Source organism: Esox lucius, chromosome 10 (assembly GCF_011004845.1).
Source record: "Esox lucius isolate fEsoLuc1 chromosome 10, fEsoLuc1.pri, whole genome shotgun sequence".
NCBI classification, from domain to species: Eukaryota; Metazoa; Chordata; class Actinopteri; order Esociformes; family Esocidae; genus Esox; species Esox lucius.
The window spans coordinates 9,090,408-9,113,536 of NC_047578.1; the positions used below are offsets into that span (position 1 = coordinate 9,090,408).

Sequence of the window (23,129 nt, forward strand, 5' to 3'; positions counted from 1 at the left end):
GCGGGACAGTTTTCCGTGAGTAGAGCAGTAAAATGCACCTACAATGCTCAGATATCTGAATTACTGAATTATGTATAATATTTAACATCATATATGACTTGGAATAGCCTACATAACAGCGGCATATGGGGTTCTCGTGGATTGTTGGTTGGATAAATAGGGTTTTTGCTCTGGATGAAAGTGTGTGCTAAATCATATAAATGATGGAAATGTGGAGCCTATATAATAACGCATACGTACGCTTCACAAATACAGACACACACGCTTCAAAAACACGTGTAAGTAAATCTTCAATGGGATAATTATGTTTCCCCATCGAACAATGATTACAGCAGAAACGTAGCCTACATATCTGCTGTCTCTGCCTTACAATACTCCATAGGCTAGTTTTCAGTTGACTACAAATCAACAAGTTAATTTATGATATCCAACATATCAGTCAAATAACATTTTGCATGACCTGTCTGGATTTTTTAAAATGATTAAATGCATATAAATATGAGTAATAGATCAGACGAATAATTTACTGGAACATTCTATTCATTTTCTATTCTCTATTTCTATGCATTTAATCCTTAAAACCGGCCCATCAAGGCCCGCTCCTCCCCGACTCTCCCCGGATCTCATCCACTCCCCGCCCCTATTTCCAACCAGGGCGGAAGTGTGTGTCCATTCCTCCCAGTAGGATTAAAGCTATCGGAGGATCAGTCAGCCACACGCTCCCATAAACTGGACGGGACAGCTACATGAGCTCGCGCGGTGTTGTGTGTTTATATTTTGAGCGCGTTTAGCAGAACATACATTCTGAATATTGACACCGCGGCCTGGCTAACACAATCGTTATAAAACTGCCTTTGCGACCATCGGAGTTCCTTCGTGCTCATACAATTGGAGGCACCCGGAGGCTTGCGCTTATACCCCTCCGAGGTTGCGGAGAGGCGCGTGGAAAAGCCCCGTGTTACCCCTGCGCGTGAAGAGAGAAAGAAGTGGGATCTAAACATATCCCTGCGCAAATGCTTGAAGCTGGTTCTGGCAGTGGGACCGAGTCAAATGGGTCTTTAAAAGGGAGACGGTAGGGGTAATTTTGACGCCAAACGAACCTTAAGAGCTGCTGTGAGATCGCGTTGCTAGTGAGCCAATGCTTTGATGAATAATTTACTGTTTTGAGTGCCGCGAACACTAACCACCGTCTTCTAGAAGGTCCTGATGCCGCTGAAGAGGGCCCCGATGGTGGACTAGAGAGAACCGACAACACTGGTCAGAATCGGAACGAGAGATTTTCACATTTTCGGCAAAATACGTAGGGGGGGAGAGGCGGAGTGATGGTGTGTTGGTGGGGGAGGAGAGAAGGAGCTTCAGGCACCTCACGGAGGATACTGTAGCCTACTGATTCCGTTTTTGGATTTTTCTCTAAATCTAAATAAAAACAAACAATTAAAGCCCTAAAAGAAATACAAATGAACGCTATGTCAAAGATTTAGGAAAAGCGCATTTGCGCTCATAAAAATTAGGCATCCAAAGAAAAACTAATCGGTCTGTGCAAAGTTGACCATCATCTTCATGAGTAGCCTAGCAAGTAGGCTGTCATTCATTTTAAAGCCTCATCCAAGTAAACCGATTGAATCATTGAGAACTGAAATGAACATTTTATTAAATTTTCTTGAAGATAATCATTTGAAATCCCCCGTGTCAGATTTTTTGAAGGGCGTTCCTCTCGGGCGATATCTACGTAACCGGCGTCAGTTGAGGGTTATATTTAAGAGAGAACACCTACATGACAAATATATGTGAATCATTTAAACCCCCAGAAGTATCTACCTCAAAACTAACTCCGATCACGACAGGAGAAACAGACGAACGTTTCCCAGATGATTACCTCAGTTATCAGTTATACCTGTTGTGTTCCTGTGTAGCCTACTTTAAAACACCTCAGATGGCATCATTCTCAGACTCCGACCTGCAGACCTGTCCTCTCTGCAAGGAGCTCTGCGGCTCCTCCTCTGCTCCCATATCCTCTAACTCTTCAACCTCTTCGTCCTCCTCTCACTCATCATCCTCGTCGTCGTCCTCCCGTCGCCTCCATGTCCTCCCCTGCCTGCATGCCTTCTGCAGGCAATGCCTGGAGGGCCAACGAAGCCCTGGCGACCCTCTCAAACTCCGCTGCCCCACCTGTGACCAGAAGGTCTCCATCTCAGAGGCCGGCGTTGACTCCTTACCCTCGTCCAACTTCCTCTTCAGCAACCTTCTGGACGTGGTGGTGAGCTCGGAGGAACAGCTCCAGCTCGGCCAGAACAAGAACGGCCTCCACCTGGGTGTCGGCGGGGGCTCCACACCCAGGTTCCACCATTCCCACGGCGGGCTCCTCCGCCCGCATCGCCTGGACGAGCCCCAGTGCAGCTCCTGCGACGACGGGAACCTGGCCAGCTGCCACTGCCTGGACTGCCAGGAGTACCTGTGCGATAACTGCGTGCGTGCCCACCAGAGGGTCCGCCTGACCAAGGACCACTTCATTGAGAGGCTGGCGGAGAGCCTGCTCCAGCACACTGCGGGCCGGGGCAAGGCCAGCCCCGTAGGGGGAGGCGTGGGCGTCTCCCTGACCCAGTCCTTCCACTCCAACTTCTCCCTGCTGCCGCTCTTCCAGGACAGGATGAGCTTCTGCCAGCACCACGACAACGAGGTAGGGCTTTCACCGCCTGGGTCTCCCAACACCACACGTTGCCTCCTAAATCCCTGTGCCGCTGCAGTTTCACTCCTCCCACACCTGGTCTTTGTAGGGCCATGCCATAGATGTAGAGAGGTCCCCTATGGCCATCTGTTGATCGGATATGATTTTGTGCGCGCGCCGGGTGCTAATGTGGTACGTCCCACGCTGCGCGTGCTACGTGCGTGTGTGTAGGACGTATCACATTAGCACCCGACGCGCGCACAAGAACGTACTGTGTGTTTTTAGCCCAGCGGTTTTGTGTCAGCTAGTCGAGTGATTCCAGCCAGTGTCAGCCGTGCCCTGCGGTGCCTCGCGATAATGGCGTTATGTGTGTTGTAAACACAGCCCTTTACAGGGTCCACACACACACACACACACACACACCCTAATGGTATTACTGTAAGCCTGTAGAAACCGGGGCCTTACCAAGGGGCCATATGGACTGGAGTTCAAAGACGAGCTCAGTGGCTCTTCACTACTTCCCTGGAGACTCTGGCATGCGTGCGCGCACACACACACACACACGCACAGACCCACCGATGTCTGGTTAATCTGTACCACACCGACCTGAGAGCAAGGCCCCTCACACCAGCTCCACATGTTTCTCTGACTACAGAGCCCCTAGCTGAGGGAAGAGAGGGCCACCAATAAAAATGATAAATGCGTATGAACAACGGAGCAAACGCCAACCTAGCAGGATCACGTGCGAACGAAACTTGGTTCCTGTAATGGTCACTGAAATAATCAACAAAAGCAATGTCCTTTTAGATTCTATGATGTGTTTTTTATTATATATATTCATGGAACTGACTCACTATAGGTCTTACAAGATGGCTGCTGCTGAAAGGGGGAGACACACACACACACACACACACACAAGTCACATTGCCAGTAAAAAGCTCTGTTTTCCAGTAATGTCTTACTCGGGGGGTGGGGTTGGGGGGTCGCCGGGTCAGTGTGTGCGTGTGCTCTAGCATGTCTCTGCCTCTCCTATTTTCTTCCCAGCTGATGGTTAGTTTTAGTGTTCATCATCCTACCGTACCCCTAGATTGACAGAGTTAGGTCGGATGAGACCCTTCTACATATTCAAGTGAATTGTACTGACAATTTAAAAATAATGAAATGGGGGGGCTCTGGATCACTATTAACCACACTCACCAGATGGCCACACACAGACGCGCACCCTCACACTGGGTGGGGGATGCAGAGGTTGGGGTTGGAGTGTTGGTTGGTATTTCGTGGGGGTGGTGGGCCTGTAAAACAAGGAATGCAGGTTGTTTGGAAACTAGAGTTGGGCTCAATTCAAAGATGTTAGCATTGACTCCCATTCATCTCATTAGCTGAAATTCTAATGGAATTGGCACCACGCTATCGGATATATAGTTTGAATTTGAACCCAAAATATTGAACTATTTTCTGGATGCATTTGTCTTAATCGGTTAACCCTTCTGCTCAGATTAGTCATTTTATATTTTCTTGATAAACAGGCCTACTTTAGGTATTGTGTTTTGTGTTTTAAAGCCACAATCCAGAGGTTTTGTAAGCATCTGCTGTTGAATATCATGTAAACCTAATTATTCTTGGAGCTGTATGCTTTAGCGGCTTAAATTACTGATCAGTGGTCATCTGATAAACTTATAAAGTAAAATAAAATAATAAAATGTTATTTAAATGTTTACCAGATTATTTTTACTCTAAATGTTTTAAATATGATACTGTAGTATTTCCCCCCTTTTTCAAACGCATTTAAGTGTTTAGAATTTACAGGTGGTTTTCCTTTCATCATAGACATATTTCAGATTTCAACAGTGTTTTGGGTATTTTTATAGAACTGGATAGTAAGAGGTTTTGTGCAGATGTACCAAGATGTGTGTGTGGGTGTATATATATATTTGTTTACACTGCACCTAATAAAATTATTTGTATTTAATTAAATTATATTGCCTTATTTCAATTGGAATTGCAATTCAAGTATTAGAGTAAGAGAGAGACATGCACGCATGAGCACGCGCGCACACACACACTCGTAACAGACCTTGGAAGTCTTGGGCTGAAGAGTGGGGGATGTTATGGGAGTGTCGGGAATGCTGTGTGTCCAGAATCCAAAATGAGACACGCACCATGCTTGAGAGTAAAGCCATCTACTACTCATCTAGGGAGTAAAGCCGCCTACTGCTGCTCTAGGGAGTAAAGCCGCCTACTGCTGCTCTAGGGAGTAAAGCCGCCTACTGCTGCTCTAGGGAGTAAAGCCGCCTACTGCTGCTCTAGGGAGTAAAGCCGCCTACTGCTGCTCTAGGGAGTAAAGCCGCCTACTGCTGCTCTAGGGAGTAAAGCCGCCTACTGCTGCTCTAGGGAGTAAAGCCGCCTACTGCTGCTCTAGGGAGTAAGGCCGCCTACTGCTGCTCTAGGGAGTAAGGCCGCCTACTGCTGCTCTAGGGAGTAAAGCCGCCTACTGCTGCTCTAGGGAGTAAAGCCATCTACAACTCACATTGTAACAAGAGGGGGAGTTTGAGTGCCACATACTACACACATTAATTGTTTACCAATTTTATTTAAACATTATTTAGGTTGCTCACTTTGTTTGATTTGCCTGCTGGATGGCAAGGAGCCATTGATGACTTTGTGGTGTTTTCAAGAGATGTGATATAAATATTTGGTTGAAATGTCATAAGCGCAGCCATAACTTTGCCTTTTGAGTATTTTAATGCAAAAATAACTGCGGACATTTCGCTCCATCTTCAGTGTTATAACTCAGTGTGTCATGCTTTTCATAGCTAGGAAAATATTACTTGATGGCTTCATCAGAGATTATCTTTCTGGAGGTCTGTCTTATGGATGGCAGGTGACTAAACTAATATTTTGATGTAGTTTATTCCCTGAAAGTTAGCTTGTGGACTAGTCATATTGATGTGATCTGTCCTTATTAGCTATATAGCAATAGTAGCCATTTTGACATGGTGGTCCGTCAATCAATTCTGCCGCTGATTTCTGATGTGAAAATCAGGGTCTAGTCGTTTCAGATTCACCTATGCAATCCAATAAGGCACATTTCTCTAATTTACTACCTCGAGAGCCTAATAGTGAGTCAGATGTATACACACATACACACACACACACACACATACACACACACGTGTGGCTTCAATAATACTGTGTAAGCAATAGTGATGGAAAATTGGATTACATAAAATAATAATACGCAGCTCTCTGAGGGAGGATAATATGCTTATCCGGTGAATCGGATTCATTGTCTTTATTTTCGGCACCCGAAAACTCACTTGTCTTGGTCTTTTTTTAGCTGTTGAGTGCTTGCTGGGGGAGGGAGGGACTTGCCCATGGATCAGGCCAAATACTTTAATTGGTTTCATGCCTCTCTCCTCCCCCCTTCGGGCCCGCGGGTGTTTTACACATGAGCCTATTGTTTTATTGAAGGGGTGTTTCTTTGCATTGTAATTCAGTCTAACAGCCATTTCCACAACAACACACTTGTCCCTCTCATTGTAGCTCTTTCACACTCGCGTCCCCCTTCACGTCTCCACAGGCCTGTTCTGCCCCTGCTAGTGGTTGAGCTAGCTGTGCGTACTGCTATTGGTCGAGCTGTACGAATGTTCGGCCACCGTTTGTGAAACACTCTATGGTGTCAGTGGGTCTATTAAATCAGTGATTTTATTCATATAAAAAAATAACCCTGTGTTTTTTGTCATTTATTTCCCATAGCCAGCTTTACCCCCTGATGAACACTCATTGGTCTATTACTGCGCAAGAGAGGAAATTAATTTCCCACATGTTTAAAAAAAAAAAATACACAAATGTATATATATTTTTTTTTTAAGCAACTTGTCAGCGGGCTGGAAACATAATTCCCATAATTATTAAATTAAAACAAATAATGTGTGGTGAAAATTCAGCGTAACTGATCATACCTGTGCTATTTGTTGCTGCTTTCCTTAACCATCCATGCAATTGTGTCACGTATGTGCAGTTGAACATCCTACCTCCAGGTTTCCATCTTTGCCGTGTATCTAATCAACGTGACGTAGCCTGCCGTCTTTGCGTCGTCTCAATATCGGTCGGACACGGTCCCTAATAAATAGACTTCATTAAGACTGCTTTTTTTTTTTGTCTCGTGCCTACGTTTGCCGTGGATTTTGGATGGGCACATTACAGCTCACTCGTTCTGTTTAGACCGTCTTGGACTAGACAAAGATGTCTGCTCATCACTGTGGGGTCTGAGTGGGAAGCCGCAGGACAGACAACCTTTCTCCGTTACTTCGGGAGAAATATCTGAGGAAAGCCTCATAGTGACTCTGTGTGGTACAATCTTTAAGGAGTTGTCTGCATCCATGTATATAACCATTATTTATTATTGTTATCATTAACCGTCGTCAAACAATGAGGACAATTGTTTTAACTGTATTGCCCCTAAAAAGGCATTCGAGCAACTCGCCATTGTGTTCAATGTGCCCAGCAGGTTTGCAGGGCACCTATTTGGCCTCCCACAGTGACTCTACTGGTGTCACACTGAAATGATTCCCCACAGGAACAATTGGCTTTGGGTTCGTTTTCCTAGAACACAATCATAGTCTAATCTGACCATAGTCATTCAGTCCGTCTGTGAGGCTGTAGAAGGAAACTTGATCCAGGGCTGAGAACGATACTAGAGCAAAGGTATTGCTGTAACTGAAATTGGTCCTCAAGTTTTTACAGACACACACACACACACACACACACATCTGGGATTTGACTCTGTGTTTCTCATCAGGAGTATTTTGAAGACAATAGCTATTATTCACTCATCTGAAGGTGACGGAGGAGCTGTTGATTCTCAAGACGTCTTCTGGAATATTCCATTCTGTCTGACCTGAGTTTGACACGCCCCGGGCGCATAGCTGCACTATTACCTTTTGGTGGTATGCTATGAACGTAGTGTGTCTGTGTGCGTGTGGGTTTGGAGGGCAGACATTAAAGTTTCAAGAGTTTCTTTTTCTTTGTGCATCTCCCATCTGTGGGCACTTATCCTCTGAAGATCTGTGTGTCAGTGTGTGTGTGTGTCTGTGTGTGTGTGTGTGTGTGTGTGTGTGTGTGTGTGGGGGGGGGGGGGGGGGGGGGTTTGAGCGGCCAGCGCAGTTAGATTATGTTGAAGTCGGACTTCCAGGGTCTTAATTCACAACATGTGCCTCACAATTTGAGAACTGCCTCAATGTTTCCTGTGTGTGTGTGTGTGTGTGTCCACTCCTGGGGCGGCAAGGCCACTTTGATGTTGATCTATCTGCTGTATTGAGTTAATGGATAGAGAGGAAGACATATCTTATGTTCTCTGCGGTACACGTTGACAACACAACTTTTTCTGTCTTTTCCGTTAACGACTCTCTCTTTCACACACGTTTCAAACACTTGGTGTCCGCAAATCAGAGTGACATTCAAACAGGATTCAAGCTTTCCAAAGGTGCTTGTATGCGTCCGGACAGCAAGGCTGTTGAGCAGTACTGCTTTGCCGTCGTTTCATGTCGAGTATTGCAAACCTGTGCATAATGAGGGACTGCGACATATTCAGCTTGTCACTTGTGTTTTCCGTGTAACGGGCAACTTGCATATTTGGTGCGCTGGGGAGCACTTCCTCACAAGCATTAAACTAACTTCCTCATACTCATAAATGTTTATGGATCCGTGCTGTTGGTGAAAGTACCTGTCGATCTTTCCTGGCTATCCCGTTGAGGAGGCAGTCATGTCCTGCAATGGTCAGGTTCTTGTGTGAACATTTAAATCATGGGCTACACACTCCATTGCATTTAAATCAGCCGGTAAAATGCAGAATGGTACCAGAGCGATTGTGTTGTTTTGTTAGAACCTTTGAACTTTGCCTTAATAGCAAAGGTGAGCATGTTTTTACAAATTGCAGCATTCTGATACATGAGAGGCACAGCACAGTCCAGAACAGTGAGGTTCCCCCGCAGTCTTAGGTCAGTCCAGAACAGTGAGGTTCCCCCGCAGTCTTAGGCCAGTCCAGAACAGCGCGGTTCCCCTGCAGTCTGAGGCCAGTCCAGAACAGTTCTCCTGCTGTTCCAGGGCTGCTGTAGCTGCATCTGCCTGATCTCAAGGAGTCATTTCCTGGATGCTGGATGACGTGTTCCATTATGGATTCCAGACGCCTCCTCATCCACACGGGGGTCTGGAATGACCACATCAGAGGCAGTCACCGGCTCAGTTTGTGTCCGCTCTTGTCCATTGGAGTTGGAGTTCTCCCATCTCCATATGTTCCTCCTGTTCTCTCTTTCTCCAATCGCGTTTAGTTTTTTTTCTCTTTCTCATATTTCCTTCTCCGTCTTCTCCCGTTCTCTCCCCGTCAACACCTCTCCATCACGTGCCGCCCCGGCTAAGAGGCCAGTGGACTGTTGTTTTGTTTCCTTTCTCTGTTAGGGGGCGGGCCAATCACGTGGCTCTATCGTGGAGCGGGCCAATCATGCGGCTCTTAGCTGACCACCGCCCTCTCCATAGTATCTGAACCTGTGTGTGTGTGTGTGTGTGTGTGTGTGTGTGTGTGTGTGTGTGTGTGTGTGTTTGGCAGCGAGCCAACCGGACCTACCATTATGGGTGGAGGAAGGGAAGGGTGATGGAGGTGGGACAAGAGACAAGGGCAGGAGTTGTAGAATGTCTGGATTGATGGGGGGGGCCCATGTGCTCTTGTTTCCTCTGTTTTTCTCTTTTTTTTTCTACCATCTTGGGTGTGCGTGGCCTACAGTATCAATTATACAATGTATACAGTTCATTATCCTCTTATCAACAGCCTCATATACAGCTGTGGTCTGCACATATCAGTGTGAAAAATATGGTGGTGTGGGTGGTTGGGTGTTAAACCGTAGTGGCTGTTTTCCTCTCCAATTAGGGATGTTTTAATGAATATATGTGCAATGGGATGCTTTAATGAATGCAAAAGTGCAGAGAACAATTCTCACACACACACACCTGATACCGGTGTTTGCCTCTTTACCATTGTTTTACAACCATTACTGAGGATACATAGTGATTTGTAGCTCAGTGAAATAAAGGTTAACAGCCTTTTTATTTATTTATGTCCGGTGTACGTAGAATTGGAAGCATTGATGATTAGTCGGACATTGCCCCGAGTATGAAAGGCATATTTTTAAAGCATTCTTACCCCTTCTGAGAAAGTTTGTAGTTCACCTTGGATGATGTCCTTCTATAGTCAGTTGTTTTTTCAAGCTCAGTCATTCAGGCCATAGAAATGGCTGTGCTATCGGGGTCTGTTTCAGATCTGGTGACCATAGAAAAAGACTCCGTGAAGCAGTCATGGTTGTTCCACAGATATGTCTCTTTATTGTTGTTCCCCGAGGCTGGTTGGATTTCATGACGCCATGGCGTGATGTTACTGGCTTTGCGGTCCCCCTCCCCCGTATCCCTTCGGCTGCCAGGAATGTGAACTTTGCTCTTAACTACCACCACAATTCTTTTGCTAGCCTTTTTGTATTTGTTTACTAGAAGGCTATGGCCACCATGCTTCTAACCATTAGCTTTGTTTTCCAGCTAACTTGCGACAGTGTTAACCTTATTGCATTGTTTACCAGACAGATAGCCACTGTGCTAACTTTTATGGAATTTCCGAGTCAAATTTGTGACCTTTGACTTGGCAGTACAACAACGATCTCCTTTGGTGGTCGTTATGGCAGCAGTACATTTTTTCTTTTGAATAATTAGCAGTGGTTTTGCTTAGTCACAGTTTTGAATTAGCTTTTTTTGCTCTCCTGAGGAATTCAAACGGCTAATGTGCATTCCACCAAAAAGACAACCATGGGAGCTCCTGTCCTTGTTTGGCTTTCAGCTGCTGTGTGAGTGCGCCACTCTCACTCACTCTCCATTTACTGTGTGCATGAAGGCGAAATATGTATTGTAATGAGCTCAAATGTACGACTGTTGCTCAAACTGCAGTCATGGGAATAATACAGCTTACACTCTTACATTAAGTGGCCCCACTTTACAACCGGAGTAGGCTGTATATGGTTTTGATGTGCCAGTAAAGAAAGAACGCGCTGTTTGCACTCAATAGGCGTCAGGTAGCCATGGGATTGATATTCATTTTATCTCAGCGATAGTTTGCAAAGAAACACACAGCTTTAATGTAAAAAAAAAAAAAAATGTCTGAAGAGGGGCACTGTTCTTTAGTAAAAGTCACACAGGCTAACTTTATAATCAAATCTATGCGACTGAACAGGGGACAAGGCTTCCTGTGCATCTGGGAGGTGGAGCAGTAATGTCCGGTCCACTAATGAAATACAATAACTGACCTCCATGTAGCTCTATTTCACTGTGTGTGTGTGTGTGTGTGTGTCATCCATCCCTCCCAGTCTGCACCACATGTCACACACCATTCATGTTTTCCTTCGTTTGTCTGATTGTGTGTGTGTGTGTGTGTGTGTGTGTGGGTGAACGTTTGTCTCTTTTTAACGCGTGTGTGTGTGTTTGCATACAGACAGTCAAATGTGTCGTTCTCGCCTTTGAGTTGTACCGCCGCTCACCAGTGCCTGTCTTGCTTCTTTTTCTGACACGCTCAGATTTATGGCGTCTGAAAGGCTGAACAAAGTGCTGAGAACAGAAACCACTCTTGACTTTATGACTTTATGGTTCGAGGGTCATCCGGCCTGCATAGCAGGGTCATAAATGTTTATAAAGCCTGCATAATGCAGTCATACTGGCTAGTGACTGACGGTGACCGTGTTGAGGCCTGGACTGGGGTCGTGTGCATGCGCGTGATTTTGCTGGTTAATAATTCTTCCCTGAAGGCCTCCGCTGGTTCTAGAATGATCTGTGTGGAATTTACAACTTTGTTACCTTGGTAGCACACCTCTTGTTTTTCACGTTTCTGTGTCTTGTGCTTTCTGCGTGTTTGTTTTCAGGTTGTGGGTGTGTGTTCTGTTGTGTTGTCACACAGGCTCGTGGCTTGCTCAGAGAATTTGTGGAAGGTGTGTATGTGTGTATGTGCGTAACGTATTCTCGGAGGCCTTATGAATGGGGAATCTATTCCTTCTGCTCCAGAATCCTTTGTAAGTTAGTCAATAATATTGACTCCATTCCAACGCCAACTGTTATGTCATCCACAGAAAACCTCCGGCATGTGTGCGTGTGTATCGTATGTTTGACTAGCTTAAGGTTTCATTTTTGCGTTAACACATGATAGTGGTGGCAACATTGCCTTCATAACTGGCCATGTAACCCATACATTTTCTGTGAAAACAATGACACCACTGTTATCACAATTATAGCTCCTCTTCTGCCTGCCTGTCTGTCTCTTCTCCTCAAGTTTAGTAGTCCTAGAATACACCATGTTGGTGATGTGATTTCATCTCAATATCTCAGCCGCGCTTTACATAACATATTCTAGTCTAATAGTCTTATAAAAATGAATTAGAATAATTTTGTGAATTATAGTGCAGTGCTAAGTTATCTTTTATATATGGTTAAATAATTTCTCAGTGCTGAGATTTTTATGAAATGCATTGTCTGTATTGACGCATCCAAATAGTTGTTTCGCTGAGTCTCATCTGTCAAACCCAACCCAAGTGAAAAGTGGATGCGTTTAAGCTTGTGATTATCAGGAATATTTGAAAGCTGTCCCTCCTGTCAGAGCCCATCCACCCCCTCCTCCACCCAAGGCAGCTGCATTCCATCCCTTTGTCTGGACCTCCCCTTGGAATTTGGAAGGGGTTAAGGAAGCAGGGGGGGGGGGGGGGAGGAGGTGCCGATAGGTTGGAGGAGAAGTGAGGGAGGGGGTGAGTAGAGGAGAAAATAAAAGAGAGGGGAGCAGCATAAAGGATAGCCGCGGACGTGCGTCATTATATGATGTCTCCCCCTGGGACCGGAGCAATTATTGATGGACTGATTGCTGTTCCCTCCCCCCATGCCCCAGCCTGACGCCCATTGGACAACATTGATCCCTGTTGCCCTGGGATTTGTCACTAGAGCATATTCCATTTGTCTCTTAGGTTTCGGCTGCTCTAACCGTTGAGTGACTCCGTCAGTGAGTCAGCGTTGCTTCTTATTTTAAATGGGATTCTGTGCGTCGCTGTTTTCAGGGCAATTTTGTTATGATCAGTTGTTGAGAAACGAGTTTCTCTGATCCAGGGCGTGTGTGTGTGTAGTGTGTGTGTGTGTGTGTGTGTGTGTGTGTGTGTGTAGTGTGCACTAAGCCCTCTGATTGCTGTATTGATCCAGAAAGCCCCGTCCCATCCCCTGTGTGCCTACAGAGGGGCCAGGAGATGTGTTCAATCCCACACGCACTGCCGCATTTAAATGTCAACACCTCACATAGTCAAGAGTGAACCAACCTGATATCGTCCGGTCCGCGTCACTCTGAATGCTTAACAGGGTCTACTTAATACGCAAGACAACATACAGATGTAGGTTTAGCCATCGCATGCTCCATAAAGTCTGTTGACCGTGATTTCGTGTTTGCTCTCTGTCTCCGGCGTAGGTGTTCCTGTTTTTCTGTGAGACCTGCTCTGTGCCCATCTGTCGGGAGTGTAGCGTGGGTAGACACATGGGCCACAGCTTCGTGTATCTACAGGACGCCGTCCAAGACTCCAGAGCCATCACCATCCAGCTACTGGCCGACGCGCAGCAAGGAAGACAGGCCGTACAGGTGAGTGTGCCACAGCGGAAGTGTCCGTCGTATTTCGGACTCGCCGAACTCGCCGACTCCTGGCTCTCGGAAACCGGTGGGTTAGGAATGGTTAATTTGGATTGGGTGACGGCTAAGGCCGTTGTGTTGGCGCCAGAAAGCTCACCGCACTGAGTTTCGGGGGTTGTAGCCAGTTGTGCATTTCATTTTGCAACCAAATTCTCCGTTTCAGTCTTTTTTTTGCCTGTTCCTCGCTCATCATTTCATCACGCGCAAGCAGAGCCAGCATGTCAACTAAGTGCAGCAACAAACCTTACTAAATTGCACATTCTGCGATGTGACTATTGCGGATGCGTACATCGCAATGTCGATGCTAAAACGATATATCGTGCGGCCCTAGTTTTGACTGATAATCTTTTCGTGCGACAGGGAGGGGAACCCATCCCTGTTGTCAATTGTCGGTAGCGTGAGTGAAATGCTGTAAGTTAGGAGCATTCACTCCATTTTGAAAAATGAAATCTTGAAGATTAAAAAATAAACCGTACAAATTACAAATTTAAATGTTTTTAATCATAGAATTTATGTTGTATACAGGACAGCGCGTCTTACTCTGGATGGTTCTGAACAGGATTATTGAATTCTTTGTCAAAATTCAAAATGTGAAGTCTGTTAATTTTATTTTGTAATGAACAAATCTGTCAAAAGAAATTTCTAAGAAATGTTTTTTTTATTGGTTTCTCACAACATTGTGGTTAATACTATGGTATTTCAAACCACTTCTGTCTAGTTCTATCTGAAGCCTGGGTTTAGAGGTAGCCAGCTGGCCAAGTGTGGACATGGGGTGGTGTGGACATGGGTTGGACTAGGGTGGCCTGGGGCGATGGGGACCTGGGTAGGACTAGGGTGGCCCGGGGCGATGGGGATCCGGGTAGGACTAGGGTGGCCCGGGGCGATGGGGATCCGGGTAGGACTAGGGTGGCCCGGGGCGATGGGGATCCGGGTAGGACTAGGGTGGCCTGGGGCGATGGGGATCCGGGTAGGACTAGGGTGGCCTGGGGCGATGGGGATCCGGGTAGGACTAGGGTGGCCTGGGGCGATGGGGATCCGGGTAGGACTAGGGTGGCCTGGGGCGATGGGGATCCGGGTAGGACTAGGGTGGCCTGGGGCGATGGGGATCCGGGTAGGACTAGGGTGGCCTGGGGCGATGGGGATCCGGGTAGGACTAGGGTGGCCTGGGGCGATGGGGATCCGGGTAGGACTAGGGTGGCCTGGGGCGATGGGGATCCGGGTAGGACTAGGGTGGCCTGGGGCGATGGGGATCCGGGTAGGACTAGGGTGGCCTGGGGCGATGGGGATCCGGGTAGGACTAGGGTGGCCTGGGGCGATGGGGACCCGGGTAGGACTAGGGTGGCCTGGGGCGATGGGGACCCGGGTAGGACTAGGGTGGCCTGGGCTGATGGGGATCCGGGTAGGTCTAGGGTGGCCTGGGGCGATGGGGACCTGGGTAGGACTAGGGTGGCCTGGGGCGATGGGGATCCGGGTAGGACTAGGGTGGCCTGGGGCGATGGGGATCCAGGTAGGACTAGGGTGGCCTGGGCTGATGGGGATCCGGGTAGGACTAGGGTGGCCTGGGGCGATGGGGATCCGGGTAGGACTAGGGGCATCTGGGGTAAGATGGTGGCTATCTGGCTTATTTTCTCTGGATGGGGGAAAATCCACTGTTATGTCATTAGCCTTGGTGGACAGACCATGTACTGTAAAATTATTTCACACACACTTGGTGCCAAAAAGCATAGCTGGCTGGTAAATAGTTAACGCCAAAATAGGCTAGCTAATAACACCAGCTTTCTATATCTACATCGGCTTGGCAAACTGCTTGCTTTGCCTTATTCATCAAGATTAACTTTGTAGACCTACTGCTAAATTAATGGTGACTCAGAACGATGTTGGCAAGGCTGCTGACTTAGCAAAAACATTTAGCTAGCTTTGGCGGAAGATATTTGACTATGTATGCTGGTCTGCCTGGCACCATCTTTTGTTTCTTATGAAGAAACTATCACTGGCTTTTCAATACATTTTCGAACATAAAATAATACTGATCATTGACGCACAGAACATTGTAGGTCGATAATAAGTGGCATACCTGACGTACTCATCAAAGAATGTCAACAATTTACTGATCTGTTGTTTTAAATTGTATTTATTTTGGACTGTTGTGATGTGGTGGTGCCACAACACTAGATCATGTTACCAGAGGCACAGAAATAAAGGTTGCCTATTCTTACCTGTGACATGGCTAATTTAGATCATCAATCTTTTGGCCATTTTGCTTTGCTAACTCTGCATCAGCCTTGCTTCTGTCATCTGCACCCAAAATATAACGTTTTTTTAAATAATTTTTTTATAAGCATTGTCATGATTTAAAACCATTAGAAAGTGTGACTTCTTAAAAAATCAAAAACATGTCTGAAATATGATGAAAGAGAAATGTAGAACATTTTATTTGGGGAATACACACACACACACACACACACGCACCCACACACACCCCGGCTCTATATGTAAATTATTTTAGAATGGATTTTCTGACTCTGCTTTGTCTCCAGCTGTGGTCACTAGAGGAAATTACGCATGTGAAAGAGAGTAAGGGAAGAGGGGGGAGGTGGGAGGAGGAGGGAGGAAGAGAGGGGGGCGGTGAGAGAGGAGGAGTAAGGGAAGAGGGGGGAGGGAGGGGGAAGCGAGGGGGTGGTGAGAGAGGAGGAGTAAGGGAAGAGAGGGGGGAGGTGAGAGGAGGGGAGAGGAAGGGAGGGGGGCGGTGAGATAGGAAGGGAGGAGAGGAGAGGGGGAGGTGAGAGATGAGGGGGGGTCAAAGAAGAGCCGAGGACAGTTTAGATCGGGAGGGGGGGGGGGGGGGTATGTGTTACTAATAACGTTAGAGAATACTGTATCTATTAATTCATGGTTTTGAGACCTATGGCTTCCATTACCTCCATGTCCTGAATGACAAGCAGCTGGAATTGGGAATCAAAGGTTTGGTCGTATCCCTGGGTTAACTGTTCAAAACATGGTTGTGGTGACATACGTAGAAGAAATTAGCAGACACTCTTTCCTAGTCCTTCTTTGAATGTCCACTGGGGAGTCCGGAGTTGTGTTCATGTGCTCTGAACCGTTCAGATTAGTACTGAAGGCAAGTTCCTCAAAGGGATGCTTTGTTGCAGCACTTGTAAACCAGAGTTACCAGGAGGTGTGAAGTTATATAACCTCCCTGGAAGGTTGAGCAATGTTGGGAACCTCGGTTCTTGAAGGAGTGTTTGTATAACCCGTGTCAGTGCTCTAGTATAGCCACAGCAGCCTAGTCGCTGTCCTGACACACACACACACACACCCAGGAGCTGGATATTTCCACCATACTCCACACCCATTATCTCCCCTGACCTCAAACTCCAACCCTGAACGTGACTTGGTCGTTGACCAAACCCTGCACAAGCCGCATTCTGATTGGCCACTTTGAACTCTTCTGTATCCCAAGCTGCCTCTGTGTTGGCCAGGGACCGCCACGCACCACAGCAACGCTCCAAAGGTCAAACGCACCACAGCAACGCTCCAAAGGTCAAACGCACCATATTGCGTATCCCGATGGATTGATCAAATGTAATTTGATTTTCACATTTGAGCCTGCAATTCTCTCCTGTTGCTTTCTACCGCTCCCCCTCTCTGTCACCCTTCTTTCTCTCTGCCCTGCTCTCTGTACAGTATTGGTAAAGCCCCCCGGGTCCTCCTGTCCCACCCTTTAGCTGCCGTTCCCAAATGGCCGGTGGTAGAAGAAAGGACCCTGCTGCCAGGCTTTGTTCCCCAGGGGGTTTATCTTTAGCCATGGGTTGGGGATCAATGACCTCAGGGGGATTTGAGTGACCTGTGACCTGCGCTCTCTGGGTGATGTCACAAAGGAGCTCCTCTCCCTGGCACTGTGAGGTCTAAATCACCCCTGACCCCCCCCCCCCCCCCCCCCACCCCCCACCCACCCAGTATGAAGGCGAGAGTGTAGGAGAAAAAGGCTGATAAACAAAGGAGGGGGAAGAGAGGGAAAGAACAGAGAGAGGGGGCCAAGAAATGCCAAATGGATACCAGTCATCTAGAATCTGGTGTGTTTAGAAATGAATTCCACGCTTTACGACTTTGAAGCGTAGTATGTTTTCCATTAGATTCAATTGACGGTTGATGTTTCTCCTGCTCTTTTTACACACATTTTTTTTTGTTGCATTTTTCCTCAATTTATTTCCTCAATGGTGGTATAGTGGAATGTAAAGATCCTGACAATACTTTTTTGTGTGCCTTTGGTAGAAAAATGACTTTTACGCATCTATTTTTTGTGTTGGTTAGCCACTGCATTTTCTGCCCACATTAGAACAGCATTGAGGTCAAAGTGAACAGCCACCACCTCCTATTGGCTTACGCCTAAAGTTGAAATGCCACCACTCATTTTGAGTAAGATGAGCAAAGTGAAGAGTTGGGACCTCACCCAAATGTTGATAGAGATGTAGTGTCATGTTTCGTTGTGTGTGTGCTTATGGGCTATTTCTGCCCCCTAGATATCCTGTGTCTACTTCCTGTATTTTAGTTTGTCTTAACGGAGCAGGTGCCAGGTCACATGAGGGTGATGATCTGTCACATAGTCTGCAGTGGCTGTATACATTTTTTAACCTTTTTTTCCCCTTCTTTCTAACCCCGTGTAACATTGGAATATAACTTAGTCCCATCACATTCCAAAGTGTCATGTTGTTCCACTCCAGTGTTTTGTTAACAACCACTTTCATAGCCTTAAAACACAGTTAAATCATGGACATTTCAACCGGAGTGCCCCTTTTAGACGCATTTCCTAGCCACTTCTTGCTTCCAGAGCGATGTGGCAGATCTGTGCAGAATAGGCAGCCGACCGCCCAGGGCGTGTTATGACTGTGTTCCACTGTCCCGTTATACGCGGTTTCCTGTGCTGTAGCTGAGTAAATGAAGTGTTGGATTGTGGTCTCGCCGACCTTGTCCGTTTCTGTTTATATAAGAACGGGGGAGAGTCTGGTGGCGTTGTATGATGTGTTCAACCCCGGCGTGACCCTGTACGCCCAGCGTCACGACTAACCCCACGCTGTCCCGTCCCTTCCAGCTGAGTATGGAGAAGGCCCAGGCCATAGCGGAGCAGGTGGAGATCAAGGCCAAGGTGGTGCAGACTGAGGTTAAGAACATCGTCCTCAGACACAAAAAAGCCCTGGAGGAGAGAGAGTGTCAGCTACTCTGGAAGGTAAATATTAAGATCTTTGTGTGTGCATTCATCTTCCCCCTTGATGTTCCGTCTCTCGCTGTTCTCCGTGTCTGTTTAAATGGTTAGAGGGCTGATCTGACAGAGGTTTCGTTCGCCGTTTGACTGATTGGTTGTTGTTGTTTCTAGAGTGTATTGTGGTGTGTTGTTAGAGTAGATATTCAGTGAAGTGGGCTGTATTGACACACGTGCTGGGTTCTCCTTGTCTGCATGCACGCCTCTACATATTTCCTGTATGCCTCTGCAAAGGGAGGACGCAGAACGCTGTTTTTTTTTGTTTTTACTTCACACTCGTGTTGGCCGACGCATTCAAATCAATGATCTTGTGGCGCCAGGAACCCTGACCCGATTCCCGCTGCCAGCCCACACAACTTGTGACTTCACTCATGCTTATTCCAGAGTTCAGCAACAGGGGGGGCACACACGGGATTTCTCTGCATTATTTTTGATTTAGGTTTTCTTTAAAAAAAAAAATTTATCAGTCAATCAAGTAACAATATAAATGTAATCAAGGTATACAAATGTTGTAATTTTTTTAATGCAATGTCTTATCAGGTTTAGTTGTGGTGGTCAACTTAATGTGTGCATTACATTTATACAATTATTAGGGATATTAAGGTTAATTTGAGTTTTCTTTTAGGGTAATGGGAAATAGGATTTTGAATGAGAGTAATGTTTGGGTAGTAAAACAGTCCATAAGTCTTATGTCCTAACCAGTGTTTCGGAAACTCTGCTCACCTGGCTTACGTGCCGTGCGAAACAGGACCCATTAAATATTCAGTGGCAAACATGGTCAGTATTACCCAGTATTTCCTGGCTCTGACTCTGAAGATGTGGTAAGTATCAGAATAGGCGGTTCAGTTCTGATATCTTCTACTCTTTTAATCACCAATCACATCAGATTCTAAAAAACAAATGAGCATCAATACTGGACTGCCCGTATAAACGCAGAGTAGAGCGTTTTTAATGCTACAATAGTTTTATTTAGATGAGTGAGACCTGATAAGATTTGCGTCTGAGCGATTAGTTAAAAATTTTTATATAGTATAAATGGATGAAAATGTTGGTTATCTCAAGTCACCTCCCACAGAGGATTTTTCCCTCTGTATTTTGGAGTGGAAGAAATGTTCATGTATGAAGTCTGGTTTGGTTAGTCTTTCCAGCTTCATGAACAGAATCAAAAATAAATTGTCGTTGGGAAGCAACCAGAAACGATCTCACACTGTCACCAAAACATTTCTACTATCAACAGCATCAGCACTCGTCACACAGAGAACGGCGTGGTCGCTGACAAGTACACAACAAGGTCTTATTCAACTTCCAGGACAGCTCGAATCAAAGAGTTAGATTTTGTCACGGATTTTGTCACTGTGGAGACTGTCTCTGTGTGTGTACACACACACACACGCACACGCACGTCCCCAGATGTTTTGATCTGTGAGGTGTAGATTCATAGCGTTAGCCAGATCGGCTGTCGTCTCCCATTAAAACCACCCGTACTCCTATTCTTCCACCAACAACATAAAATCGAGTCTAATTTCCATTTCACAGCTGCAAGCTGTGTGCGCGAGTGTGCGCGAGTGTGCGCGAGTGTGCGCGAGTGTGCGCGAGTGTGCGCGAGTGTGCGCGAGTGTGCGCGAGTGTGCGCGAGTGTGCGCGAGTGTGCGCGAGTGTGCGCGCGTTTGGTGGGTGAAGTCATAAGGTCACACAGAAGGTTTTCACTTACTGTCTTATACACCCACAGAACACAGCTTTACTTTCCCCTCCTGATAAAGTAATTACAGGATGGCCCCTCCCCCCTCTCCGACACACACTTCTCTGCGCCCCTCAGTCCCTCTCTTTGAAATGTATATGTGAAAGAGGGTGTGAGTAAGGGAATATACCTTAGGAGTACATGTGGAGGATGGTTTCTTTCTGTAGCTTAGCTTTAAGGCTGCCATATGCTCGCTAGCCTAACGGTTTGTGCATATATTATGGGAGGGGGTGGAAACAATCAATCAATCAATCAAATTTATTTATAAAGCCCTTTTTACAACAGCAGTTGTCACAAAGTGCTTTACAGAGACACCCGGCGTTAAAACCCCAAGGAGCAAACAACAGTAGTGTTGGATTTCAAGGTTTTAACGTTATTGTTCGCTTTGGTTTTTGGGGGTTGTATGTTGTGTCACACAAACAAAGGCGGTTGTCTTAAGGTGTAACAGATTTTCTCTGAAGACAACAACACTTTCTCAAACCAGGTTCGAACTTAGACTGTCTCTTTTAGGTCCCTCTCTGTTTCTGCTAAAAGGCTGTATTGAACTTGAAATCATACTGGCTGGTGTACTTTTTTAACTTAGTGGCCTGTTAACACTATCCGAGTTTCATTAAGATTATCAAAGACTCCTTGCAAGATTGAAAAACAGTGTAAACGTGTACATCAGTTGCTTAGTGAATACTCATGTTAGTGCTGTAATACCTTCTTTTCATTTGGTCATTGCTGCCACTGTGTCTACAGGAAATAAGGTTTAGCAGTGGGATGATTTTGGTCAGTGATGGTCCCGACATTATTAGTTACTATACAAATAGTTGGTACACTGCAAATTTACAAATAATGAAAAACTACCCGGATTTGATCATTTGAGTTTTTTTTATAATACAAAAAATGTAATTGCCTGCTATGTTTCCCATTGGACATTATGGGGCAGTTTTGCAGTCGAAGATTATACCTGGAGACTATGACAAAAAAAAAATATTCTAGGACTTGGCTTAATCTGTGACTGGAAAACAACTGGTATAAGAGGTAGCCAGTGATTTACAATCAGTAATTTGGTGCAAATCTTTACCATTTAACAAACATCCCCTTCTCCCAGGTTGAGAAGATCCGCCAGCTGAAAGCAAAGTCCTTGTACCTGCAGGTAGAGAAACTTCACCAGAACCTGACCAAGCTGGACAGCACCATCGCAGCTGTCACTCAGGTATGGTAGGAGAGGGGTCTGCGGTAGGAGAGAAGAGGAGAGGGGTGGGGTGTGGGTTAGGAGACGGGAGGGGTGTGGGGTAGGAGAGAGCCCTCTGCACAGGGCAACAGCACCAGCCCGGTTCATAAGTACTGTGTTGAAAGTCCTGCTGGATCACTGTATCTCTTCTCCCTTTATAACAGGTGCTGGATGAGGGTCGTCATCTGGACGTGCTGCTGGCCCGGGAGCGCATGCTGACCCAGGTGCAGGAGCTCAAGTCTCTGAGAGGCCTGCTGCAGCCTCAGGAGGATGATCGCTTCATGTTCACGCCTCCAGACCAGGTAAATAAGGCCCTGGGTATTTTGTGCACTTTGGGACTGCATAAGTCCTTTGCCAAAGCTGTAATGTCTTTGGAGGAATGGAGTCATCGACTTGCTTGCCAATTTCATGTTTGTTGTTTTTCTATATCCACTGTAGTCCCTTGTCCTTGACATATAAATAATGCCATATAGTTTTGTAATATTCCCATTCTGTTGCTGTCCCCACCAGGCCCTCTACATTGCCATCCAGTCCATGGGGCTGATAAGTAGCGGGGCCTTTGCTCCCGTCACCAAGGCACATGGCGAGGGCCTCAAGACGGCGCTCCGTGGCAAGCCCGCCTCGTTCACCGTGATTGGCTACGATCATGACGGGGAACCCCGCCTCTCAGGCGGCGATGCCGTGTCCGCGGTGGTGATGGCAGCAGTGGACGGTAACCTGGCAGCGGCGGAGGTGTGTGATCACCAGAACGGGTCATACAAAGTCAGCTACCTGCCCAAGGCTGAAGGTGAACACCTGGTGTCAGTCCTGGTCTGTAACCAGCACATCATGGGCAGCCCATTCAAGGTAAATCCAAATGAACCTAAAACGAACCATTCAGTGAAACGTCGCTACAGATTATAGAATGCTAAGTAACATTCCCACTGACTGTATTTTAGGTTCTGGTGAAGTCCGGTCGAAGCTATGGCGCTCTGGGTTCTCCGGTGTCGGCATTCGGCAGTGAGGGGGAGGGCGACGGTCAGCTTTGTCGTCCCTGGGGGATCAGTGTGGACAAAGAAGGATTTGTGGTTGTGGCTGACCGCAGTAACAACCGTGTCCAGGTGGGTCTGGCTTGGTGTCTGTGATTAGGTGTCATGATGCTAGCTAGCTGACTGTGGCTCAGTCGGTGGATGCTTCATTTGGTTTTAACTGTAATCGTAAAAGAGAACTGAACCAAAGTGGCTTTCTTCTGCCGCCACTTCCTGCTGTGCAGATCTTTAAGCCGTGTGGTGCCTTTCACCACAAGTTCGGTTCCCTGGGGTCTCGTCCGGGCCAGTTTGACCGGCCGGCCGGCGTGGCGTGCGACAGCCAGCGGCGGATCATTGTGGCCGATAAAGACAACCACCGCGTGCAGGTGTTCACCTTCGACGGACAGTTCATCCTCAAGTTTGGCGAGAAGGGCACTAAGGTACAATGTCATTCAGTCACGCGTGTTGCACGCACACGCACGCACGCACGCACGCACACAAACTA

At 46.7% G+C, this 23,129-nt stretch overlaps 1 protein-coding gene and 1 long non-coding RNA gene across 2 annotated transcripts in view; one reads left to right on the top strand and one right to left on the bottom strand.

Moving 5' to 3' along the window:
- The first annotated feature begins 636 nt into the window (after positions 1-636).
- Positions 637-23,129, top strand: part of LOC105012419 (E3 ubiquitin-protein ligase TRIM71) — a 29,205-nt gene continuing 6,712 nt past the window's right edge. Inside the window, exons 1-8 of the mRNA XM_010873245.4 lie at positions 637-2,677; positions 13,188-13,355; positions 18,493-18,627; positions 21,495-21,599; positions 21,782-21,919; positions 22,128-22,463; positions 22,556-22,717; positions 22,870-23,064. Coding sequence (XP_010871547.2) covers positions 1,775-2,677; positions 13,188-13,355; positions 18,493-18,627; positions 21,495-21,599; positions 21,782-21,919; positions 22,128-22,463; positions 22,556-22,717; positions 22,870-23,064 — 2,142 coding nt within the window. The 5' untranslated portion in view covers positions 637-1,774. The remainder of the gene's footprint in view (positions 2,678-13,187; positions 13,356-18,492; positions 18,628-21,494; positions 21,600-21,781; positions 21,920-22,127; positions 22,464-22,555; positions 22,718-22,869; positions 23,065-23,129) is intronic.
- On the bottom strand, positions 3,103-10,560 carry LOC105012418. The gene is made up of 4 exons (XR_828156.4): positions 9,861-10,560; positions 9,288-9,437; positions 3,863-3,957; positions 3,103-3,748 (listed from the first exon to the last, which is right to left on the bottom strand). It is a non-coding gene; the product is annotated as an uncharacterized LOC105012418 (long non-coding RNA).